The 11,227-nt window shown below is 43.8% G+C and overlaps 1 protein-coding gene across 1 annotated transcript in view; it reads left to right on the forward strand.

Annotated features, from left to right (window-relative positions):
• LOC143942214 (uncharacterized) overlaps positions 1 to 7,839 on the forward strand; it is a 49,915-nt gene extending 42,076 nt beyond the window's left edge. Inside the window, exons 4-11 of the mRNA XM_077463465.1 lie at positions 142 to 285; positions 1,964 to 2,050; positions 2,643 to 2,742; positions 3,938 to 4,410; positions 4,871 to 4,955; positions 5,160 to 5,303; positions 6,462 to 6,769; positions 7,350 to 7,839. Coding sequence (XP_077319591.1) covers positions 142 to 285; positions 1,964 to 2,050; positions 2,643 to 2,742; positions 3,938 to 4,410; positions 4,871 to 4,955; positions 5,160 to 5,303; positions 6,462 to 6,769; positions 7,350 to 7,839 — 1,831 coding nt within the window. The remainder of the gene's footprint in view (positions 1 to 141; positions 286 to 1,963; positions 2,051 to 2,642; positions 2,743 to 3,937; positions 4,411 to 4,870; positions 4,956 to 5,159; positions 5,304 to 6,461; positions 6,770 to 7,349) is intronic.
• The last annotated feature ends 3,388 nt before the right edge of the window (positions 7,840 to 11,227 follow it).

Raw genomic sequence — 11,227 nt, forward strand, 5'->3', positions numbered from 1 at the left:
TGTATGCAAGACAAGTTTGAGCCAACATCCGTCGGAAAAAATCAGATGGATTTTGTTGTTGGAATGTCCGATCGTGTGTACAGGGCATTATATTGTATGGAAACAGAACCCAGATCTTACTTCTGTTCTCTTTGTCAACAGGAGTATTTACACGCCAGAAACAAGAAAAAAAAAGGAGGAGGAAGAAGAGATAATAGTTGAACGACATGAAGTGGAGGAAAGTACAGAAGAGGAAATTATGGCCATGATGGAGGCAGAAAAGGAAAGGAGAGCCCAGGAGAGGCAGTAAGTAGACTTTCTTTCTTGTAAGCAAGCCTTATATTTTATGTAAAATGTATGTGAAAGAGTTAGAACCCCTGCAAGTTTTTATTGCGGTCTGTGTCCCCTCTGGGTCCTGGAGACCTCCGTCTGTAGTACAGAAAGTGATGGGAAATCCAATATTTTTGAGCTATCCCAGGATCAGAAGGTGAAGGGAAATCTTTCAATGGGAAAATCCTGTTCTGGTGACACCTGTCTAAGGTGGCAGCATGATGGGAAGCCCAGGAGCTGATCGTAGAAGCACTTGGCTGTCCGCTAAAGCTGCTAAGACCGCAGGCACCCCTGAAATCAGCGGTTGTTTTACAATGGCGCTGGGGCAGCTCTGGGACAAACAGTTGCTATGTTGGCAACAATGGGGGACTCAAGAAGAAAAAAATCAATTTGTATGGAACTTTAAAGGGATGATATAATGGGTTAAATATTTACCTTATATTTAAACCCTTTACAACCACTTTAAACTACAGTCAAGCCTATAATTAGGCTTGCCTGTAGCTCCACTGGATATCTCCTAAACCTGCATGGTTTAGGAGATGTCCCTGTATTTGCATGTGTCGACGTCATTGGCACATGTGCACTTAGAGGGCTTTCACACTGACCCGCCCCGGGCGTCAGCAGTAAAGCGGCGCTATTTTTAGCGCCGATTTACCGTAGTTTTAGCGGAGCAAAGGGGTTAAACCCGCTCACAAAACGCCGCCGGAGCAGCGTTTTGCCGGCGATATCGCAGTGGTGCCCCACTGATTTCAATGGGGAGCAGCGGTGGAGGAGCGGTGAGTTCACCACTCCTTCACCGCTCCAAAGAAGCCGCTGGCAGGACTTTTTCTGGCGCACCTCTCCAGAGGGCTTTCCCACTGGAGTGAATGGAGCCATTTTTTTCAGGCACTATACAGGCGATATTTTTAGCGATGTAGCACCTGAAAAACGCTGGCATTGTGAAAGGGGTCTTAAGCCAACTGAAGCAATGCGCCATTGCTTCAGTTGTACTATGCCGTTTCCGGCGGCTCCGGCGCGCATGCGCAGGAGTGACGTCATTGCTGCTCTGGCCATGATACCGGAAGTAACCTCTGGGAGAGATGTCGCTGGCCAGCGACAGACGAGGATGGCTGCGGGGGCTTCGTTCTCGGGTAACGCTATGCTATGCCTTTGTCTTGCAGGGTTGTTTTTTTTTGTTACCCGGGTTTACACCCACTTTAACCCTGTTTCAATTCTTTATTTGAAATGCAAAATAAAGCAGGGCATATATTAACTAATTTTGGGGTTGAAGGAAAGAAAACTGGTTCTCCTCCATCAACACATTCAGTGTATCAAGCCGTCAGAATACAATTATCGCTGCTTGCAGCTACAGCCAGTGATCACATAAAAAAAAAAAAACAATTAGACAGGCTGGTTGTACTCGATTGATGGACTGACTTCAATACAACCAGCCTGCCTATACATTGATCAAAATTCAACCAGTTCCTGCTATTCAGTCAATTTTCGATCCGTCTTTGGTCGGCTTTATTTGTAAAAAATAAATAAAAATTTAGTTAAAATACATAAAAAAAAATAAACCCATAACCATTATATTTCCCTTTAAATATATATTGTATTTTTACGTGATGCTTTTTGCAATCCCGATCTTACTTATCTCTCTTTGTTTTGTCAACAGGTTGATCACCAAAATACAAAATCGATTCAAGAGGCAGATGGCAATGTACAGAACTGGCATGCCACGTTTCTTACCAACAATGGACACGTAAGTAATAAAATCACTTAAGATGGGACTGTGGGGGAGGGGCTAAGTCATTGGGGCCGCTTTTTAAATAGGAATAGATATCCGTGTTTAACAGCCCATTCGTAAAATGTTGGCCGCTGTGTAGAGCCTGCAATGCCACTTGTGCTCTCTCAGCAGGGAGAGCTTCATGGCTGGAATAGAAGAGTCATGTGACTTTAATAGGTCATACGTATAGGTTTCCCTGCACTCTTTCCCAGCTTCTTGCTCCTCCACAGCTGGCACTATACTAGGCTGTTGATGACCTTGGGAGCAGTGATGACACTTTCCCAGTTATGTGGCAGTGATTAGGTCAAGGGATTGGCTACTAGACCAAAGTATAATCCCAAGAGAGCAGGTGACATGGTCCTCTATATCCATTAGTGATGGGTATTCTTGCCAGCTCTTGAGCCAGGCAGTGGTTGAGAAAAGAAAATTGGTGTTAAATGCATTGGCGGATATTAATATAAGGGCAACTCGATTACCCAGCCCAGCGGCCCAGGCTTAGAAATTGTTTTTTTATTGCTTCCAATCACAAAAATGTGAAACTGATCTTTTTTATTTTTTTCTCTTACAGCATTCCAGAGTATAAAGTGGCGGAGTTTTCGCCATATGGGGTATTCGGGAGCCACAAGTTGCTTATTGTGAACAGCAAGACCACCTTAAACTTCCGCGAGGTAAGTGTCCTTTATACTTCTTACTTAGTTTCACAGCTTATACAGCTGAAAAGAGCACACGTCTGTCTGGTTCAATCTTGAAAAACAGTAGATGTTTTGTTCCTTAGGAGTGTGGGGGGGGGGGGGGGGGGAATTGGGGTACTTTGTAATAAAGGGAGTCCGATTCCTTACTGACCACAAGTAGGCAGGTGCAGATTTTTTTCTGGCTCAAACTATTTACATTTCAGCTCAGCCAAGTAAGGGGGAAAATTGTATTATTTATTTTTTTGGCTAGTGTTGGTAAGGGATTAGATCCTTGGACAAGTTTTTACTGCAGTCCGTGTCTTTACTGGGGAGATTCATGCCTTTTTTAGTACTGATGACTACTGTCACTGAAGAAATCCCAAATTTAAGCCAAACTCTAGACTGCTTTTAAATGTAGTTATGCAATGACCCCCCCCCCCCCCCCCCCCCCCCACACACACACACACACACACACACACACACACACACACACACACACACACACACACACTGTGATGTAGACATGGCACGACCAGTTTGATTTTGGAATCTAACCGAAGATGCAAAGGCCGGTCAGGTGTCACGTCTGTAGATCCAATGGCCCTTTAATACCTATAGTGAAATTGATTCATCATGTATGATGCAGGTCGTGAAATATTCTAATACACCTTCCCAATATAGCCCGATTCTCAGAGGAAACCCTTTTTTTGGGGGGGGTTGGTCATTCACTTCCCAGGGCTGCTGGTCCTGTCCACACAATCGGAGCTTTTTTATAGTGTGATCACAGGCGTGAACGCTTAGCCAGGCATGGGCTTGAATAAACTTTCATGCTTATGTGATTAGATGGGGAAGAAGGGGTAGGTGTTCCGCAGAGCTGGCATCAAACTATAAATTGCCTCAGATTGATGAATTAGTATTATGAACCTGACAATAGACCACACGGGGTGACCTGATGACATTGTCAGATAGTGGAGGAATAACGGGAGGCATCCACTCACTACATCACCTACTCAATGAACAGGAAGTGAGGGGAACCTCCCCATACAGGACACTGACAACACAAACCTAAAACATCTATCCTTTTTCCCATTCTATTGGCATGTAAAGGAAAAAGCTTTTCATTTTGTTCTACTTTAAACCTGGACTTCAACTTACTGTCTTTTTGTTTTATTTATCTATTTTTATTGTGTAGTTGAGAGAAAAGAACAGGAAGTGGAGGCAGCAGAATAAGGAGGAATTTATAAATAAGAAGAGGATGAAGATTGTGGATCAACGGAGGACAACGAGGGAGTCTGCAATTTATCTCCGCGAAATAATGGCGGAATATAAAAAGATACAGGAGGAGAAAGCGGAAATGCTAAGGAAGAAAGAAGAGAGGGAGGACCAAATTATATGGATTAACAAGAGACTGAAAAAGCAGATGAAGAAAGACTATCAGGCCATTATAGATGGGACATTGACATGTCAGCAAGAAAGCAAATTGAAACGCGGCTACCACCGTCTGGAAGCAGACTATATAGCATATAAAGAGCAGGAAAGAGAGAAGATGTTGAGGAAACAGGAGAAGAAAAAGAAAAAGAAAAAGAAGAAAGAGCTGAAGAAACAGAAGAAAGAGCAGAAGAAAGAGCAGAAGAAAAAAGCAAAGGAGAAAACGTACGAAGAAACGTATGTATAAAAAAAAAAAAAACTCACTTTGGTCAAGATAGGATCTTGGGGAATGTGCTAAGTTGTTGGGGCCACTTTATAAATAAGACCAGATATCCACATTGAACAGCCCATTCTTAAAATGTTTGCCACTGCATGGAGTATGCGATGCACCGCAAAGTTCTCTCTACAACAGCGAGAGCTCCATGATTAAAATAGACCTGGTCATGTGACTTCATTAGGCCATATAAATAGGCTTCCCTGCCAATTTAAAAAAAAAAAAATTTTTATTCATTCTTGCCAGCCCATAAGCCGGGCAGTGATTGATAAAATAAAATTGGTGCTGAATGCATTGGTGGATATTAAAATAAGTGCACCTTGGTGGCCCAGCAGCCCAAGTTTAGAAATAGTTTTTTCTTGTTCCTATTAACAAAAACTTGAACAAAAAATAATCTTTTTTTATTTTTTATTTCTTTTACAGCATTGTTGAGGACATCGTGGAAGTTCCTTTAGCCCGTGACAGTAGCACGCAGACAATGACCGGATTCAAAATGATATGGAGCAAAGTAAGTGACCTCTATACTTAGATAGATTTACATAGTCTCACAGTGTATGCCACTGAAAGAGACAAAGATAATAAATAAAAAAAAGTTGGAAAAGTTTTAGTCCTTTTCCCACTCTATTCAAATCGAACAGAAAAAAGATTTGGGTGGAGTTCCACTTTAAAGTCTGTACTTCAACTTACCTATTTATTTACTTTTTCTTTATAGTATCATTTGCGAAGGGAAGAAGAGGAAAGGAAAAAACAGGAACAGTTAGCATTCGAGAAGGAAGAAGAGGAAAGGCTTGCTGAGGAGAGGGAAGAAGAGGAATGGCTTGCTGAGCAGAGGGAAGAAGCTAGAAAGAGAAAAGAGGTAAGTACCCTTTATACTTCTTGCATGGTTTAAAAGTTTATGTTGCTGAATAGAACAGAACTGTCTGGTTCAATCTGTTGAAAAACAGATGTTTTGGTCCAGAAGACGGCAAAAAAAGTGAAGGTGGGGGGGGGGGGGGTGAATTTTGTCTCATAAAGAGAGACAGATTCCTTACTGACCACACAGTTGAAGCAATTCCTTGGGTGAAACTATTTCCCTTTCAGATTAATCATCCAAGTAATGACCAACACAATTTTTTTTTTTTTTTTTGGATAGAGTGAGCAAGGGTTATATCCTTTTGACAAGTTTTTCCTCACAGTCTGTGTCCCCACTGGGGTACCCCCTTTTTAGTCCCGGTGACCACTGTCTTAGAAAAAACAGAAGAAATCCCAAATCTTTACATTTTCATAATAGCGAGGGGTGAGGGATAAAGCCAAACTTTGGACCTCTTTTAAATGTACCTATGCAATGATCCCAAACAATGCTTAGTGATGTAGATATGACCGTTCAGATTTAGGAATCTGACCAAGGATACAAATGTCAGAAGCTGGTCAGGTCACGTCTGCAGATCCGGTGGCCCTATAGCTATAGTGAAATTGATTTGTCATCAGTTTGATGCAGGTCATGAAATATTCTGATACACCTTCCCCAAATAGCATGATTCTCAGAGAAAACCTTGTTTATTGGGTTGGTCATTCTTTTCCAAGAGATGCTGGTCCTGTCCGCACAATCAGAGCTCCTTTATAGTGTAACCACAGGCATGAACGCTTAGCCAGGCATGGGCTTGGATAAACTTTCCTGCTCTTGTTATTAAATGTGGAAGAAGGGGTAGGAGTTCCGCAGAGTTGGTATCAAACCATAAACTGCCTCAGATTGATGAATTAGTATTATGAACCTGACAATAGACTACACGGGGTGACCTGATGACATTGACAGATAGTGGAGGAATAACGGGAGGCATCCACTCACTACATCACCTACTCAATGAATAGGAAGTGAGGGGGAATCTCCCCATACAGGACACTGACAACACAAACCTAAAACATCTAACCTTTTCCCCATTCTATTGACATGTAAAGAGCTTTTCATTTTGTTCTACTTTAAACCTGGACTTCAACTTACTGTCTTTTTGTTTTATTTATCTATTTTTTTGTGCAGATGAGAAAAAAGTTGATAAAGTATTATAAGGCGCAAAAGCTGGAATTGAAAATAGATAAGGAATGGTTGGAGCGGGCAGAAAGGAGGAGAAAGGTGAAAGCATACACTCTTATGGGCAAAATAATGGATGAATTTGAAAAGAAGCAGAAGGAGAAAGCGGAAAGACTAGAGAGGCAAAGAGAGCACGAGGAGAAAGTTAAGGCGATAAACAAGAAGCTGAAGAAGAAGCTGAAGAAAGAGTGGAAGGCCAAGGAGAAAGGGACATTGACATGGCTGCAAGCACAATTATTGAGGATCCACTACCGCCAGTTCGAAATGGAATATATAGCGAAGAAAAGAGAGGGAAAAGACAGAAGCTGTTGGCGAAAGAGCAGAAGAAAAACGCAAAGGAGCAAAAGGAAAAAGGGTATGTAAAATTAAAACTCAGTTTGGTCAAGATAGGATCTTGGGGAATGTGCTGTCGTTGGGGCCACTTTATAAATAAGATCAGATATCCACATTGAACAGCCCATTCATAAAATGTTTGCCACTGCAGGGAGTTAGCGATGCACTGCAAAGTTCTCTCTCCCTAAAGCAACAGAGAGAGCTCCATGATTAAAATAGACCTGGTCATGTGACTTTAATAGGCCATATGAATAGGCTTCCCTGTCAATTTTTATTTTTATTTTTTTACACTCTTCCAATGCGAATGTGGAGGTTATTCTTGCCGGGCCTATAAGCCAGGCAGTGATTAATAAAATAAAATTGATGCTGAATGCATTGGTGGATATTAAAATAAGTGCACCTTCGTGGCCCAGCCCCAGCAGCCCAAGCTTAGAAATATTTTTTCTTGCTCCTATTAACAAAAACTTGAGAAAAATAATCTTTTTTTTTTTATTTCTCTTACAGTATTGAGGAGGTCATCGTGGAAGTTCCTCGTTCTCGTGACATTAGCACACAGACAGTCACTGGAATCAAAAAGGAAAAGAGTGCCGCGGAGGGGGAAAAAGGGGAAAGTAGTGCCGCGGACAGGGAAGAAGGGGTAAGTATACAGGGAAAGGAGGAAGAGAAAAAAGAGGAGAAAAGTAAGACGATGACAAAAGAAGAGAAGGAAATGAAGAAGAATTGCAAGCGGTTCCTTGCCTTTTTTAATAAGCGAGCAGAAATGAAAAAGGAGAAAGAGGAAAAGGAAAGAAACAAGAAGCAAGACAAAGAAGAGATTAAAAAGAGAGAGGAGGAAAAGCAAAGACGGAGGGATGTAAAATATCTGATAAAGCGTACTGGCATACCAAAAAGGGAAGGAGCAAGGAACGAGCAGCAAAGAGACATGGTGGAACAAATTTTCTTTGTCGTAGACTTACAGCGTGAAATGGAAAAAGAGATGAGGAATAAGGAATAAGGAATACTAAGCACTGCACAAAAGGAGAAATCCAGGGGAAAGAAAAGAAAGGACCACTCAGATGATTCTTCACTGCAGTCTCATCAGTTCCCATCACTGCAGCCTCATCAGCGCACATCAGTGTAGCCTCATCAGTTCAGCTTTTCAGTGCCGAGTGGCAAAACTACCAGGGTCACAATGGTCATACTTGTGACCGGGCCCTGGCTTTTCACCACTGTCGGGGGGGCACCAGCAGGCTCTGAGCTGAGAGCATCTGCCTCATAAAGCCTAGAGCCTGCACTGACAGTTCTTCTTCCCTCGTACTGATGGGAGAGGAGAGAGACTACAGCTTGGGCTCTCGCCTCTCCCATCCATGCGAGGGAGTGTGGGGGGGGGACTGTCAGTGCAGGCTCTGGGCTGTATGAGAGACACCATAGCTCAGAGTTCTGCTGAGTTGGCACTGATAGGCAGCACTGATGGGCACCGATAGGCAGCATTGATGAGCACTTATAGCTGCCAATGATAGTGGCATTGATGAGCACCAATAGTCAGCACTGCTGTGCATCGGGGGCCCTGAAGGGTCTACTAATGCCTCTGTCACTGCCACCACATCAGTGTCCTTCAGTGCAGCCTCATAAGTGCCCATCACTACAACGTCATCAGCGCACATTAGTGCCCATCAGCGTCTCCTCATCAATGCAATCTCATCAATGCCCATGTCAATGCAATCTCATCAATGTCTCATCAGTGCCCATCACTACAAGGTCATCAGCGCACATCAGTGCCCATCAGCGTCTCCTCATCAATGCAATCTCATCAATGCCCATCAGGGCCACCGGGGCGGCACAGTGGTGTAGTGGTTAGCACTTTCACCTAGCAGTAAGAAGGGTCGCTGGTCCGAATCCCAACCACGACCCTACTTGCCTGGAGTTTGCATGTTCTCCCTGTGCCTGCGTGGGTTTCCTCCGGGTACTCCGGTTTCCTCCCACAATCCAAAGACATGCTGGTAGGTTAATTGGCTTCTGTCTAAAATTGTCCCTAGTATGTATGAATGTGAGTTAGAGACCTTAGATTGGAGTATATATGCCAAAGCAACTTCATCAGTGCCTATCAGTGCACATCAACGTTGCCTCGTCAATGCAACCTCATCAATGTCCATCTGGGCCACTGGGCGGCACAGTGGTGTAGTGGATAGCACTTTCACCTAGCAGTAAGAAGGGTCGCTGGTCCAAATCCCAACCACGACCCTACTTGCCTGGAGTTTGCATGTTCTCCCTGTGCCTGCGTGGGTTTCCTCCGGGTACTCCGGTTTCCTCCCACACTCCAAAGACATGCTGGTAGGTTAAGGGAGTCAGGCGGGGGGGGGGGGTGTTGGCTGATCAGTGCCCATCAGCGCTGCCTCATCAGTGGAACTTCATTGATGCCCATCACTGCAGCCTCATCAGTTCCCATCACTGCAGCCTCATTAGCGCACATCAATGCAGCTTTAAGGACCCTTTCAGATGGGCTTTCTGATCAGGTCCATCTGGATAAAAAGATGAGGAGATGGGGGATGGGGAGGGGGATGGGGAGGGGGAGGGTTGGGGGTAGGCGGGCGGGTGCCTGACGTCAGTTCTGGGCGTAGCTAGCGAGGCTGTTCCCGGGGCTTGACTCCCGACCCGTCACTCCGGTGACCGGAGACAAGAAGGGTGGTACTGGGGTGCTCCTATGATACATAAAAAGCATATATGCTGAAGCATGGGGGCAGGGGTGGGGGAGCGATTTGCTCCTAACATTAGGGGTTAATTGCCCCCATGCTTTGGCATATATTTTTTAAGCTAAGCAGCTGAATTTGATAATTTAGCTGCTGGGTTTCACACTTTCCATGGTGCACACAGAAGAGGGTGGGGGGGGGGGGGGCTAAAGCATGGGGGCAGCAGGGATGGAGGAGCGATTTGCTCCTAACTTTTGGGGTGCTTCGGCCTATATTATTTAGGCCATTCAGCCGCTGCACTGATTTATTTATCTTGTGGCAAAATATAAAATATTCCATGGATTCAACATACTCAAGAGAAGCAGCAGAATGTAGAGAAGGAGAAGCGTTATTCAATCACTTGGGACAAAAAAATAAAATATTCAATGTGCTCAACATGTCTCTCAGCATTTTCCTTGGGGTGTCTACTTTCAAAAATTGGGTCATTTGAGGGGGGGGGGGGGGGGGGGTGGGTGTGTACTGCCCTGCCATTTTAGCGCCTCAAGAAATGAGATAGGCAGTCATAAACTTAAAGCTGTGTAAATTCCAGAAAATGTACTCTAGTTTGTAGATGCTATAACTTTTGCGCAAACCAATAAATATACGCTTATTGACATTTTTTTTTACCAAAGACATGTGGCTGAATACATTTTGGCCTAAATGTATCACTAAAATTGAGTTTATTGGATTTTTCTTAGAACAAAAATTAGAAAAACCTTTTTCCGTTTATATCACAAAAAAAAAAAATCGCAGAGCCAATCACATACCATCAAATGAAAGCTCTGTTTGTGGGGAAAAAAAGGACGCAAATTTTGTTTGGGTATAACATTGCGGGACCGCGCAATTACCAGTTAAAGCGATGCAGTGCCAAATTGTAAAAAGTGCTCTGGTCAGGAAGGGGGTAAAACCTTCCAGGGCTGAAGTGGTTAATAGGATTAAAAATAAAATAAAAAATACTGATTCAGGCTGAGTGTTTTAGCCTGAAAATTAAAATTACCAGATTTTTCACTGATCACTGTACTGGTGTCATTTGTGTCTCTAATCAGCATTAGAGACAAGGCAGTTAGTAGTAGGCCCAGGTAGCCTCCTAAACCCCCCTAATAAAGGTTTAACCTTGATTGCCCCCCCCCCCCAGTTAACCCTTTCACCCCTTGTCACCAGTGTCACTGATATAGTGTATAGATCTATATTCTGATCGCCGTATTAGTGTCACAGGTTAGCCAGTTAGTTGGTTAGTGTCACCATCAGTCTTTTATAGCATCAGGGTACCCCCATATATTACCCAATAAAGGACACCAGTAATCACCGTATTAGTGTCACGGTTGATCCTGGTTAGTTCGTTGTTTTTTTTTTATAGCGTGAGGGTACTGTCAGGAACAGCTTAGCCCTTCCTTCTCTGAGCTGGCTGCTCAGCTGTCGAATTGCCTGTGTAGTGTCAAATACTGTCCTAGGGCGCGTGCAGAGCGGCGATCGGGGATGCGGCTTGTCACCCTGACACAGCCCAACCCCGATCGCAGTAAAGAGCCAATGAAATTGGCTCTTTACTACGTGACCGGCTGTATCCAATCACAGCCGGTCACAGAATGTAAACAAACCGAGGTAACGATATGTTACCGGGTTCTCCTCCTCACGCACTGATCATGTGTGAGGAGATTGCAGTAACATCTCGTTACCGCC

Source organism: Lithobates pipiens, unplaced genomic scaffold, assembly GCF_037356315.1.
Source record: "Lithobates pipiens isolate NorthernLeopardFrog02 unplaced genomic scaffold, aLitPip1_a1.2 Scaffold_30, whole genome shotgun sequence".
Classification (NCBI taxonomy): domain Eukaryota; kingdom Metazoa; phylum Chordata; class Amphibia; order Anura; family Ranidae; genus Lithobates; species Lithobates pipiens.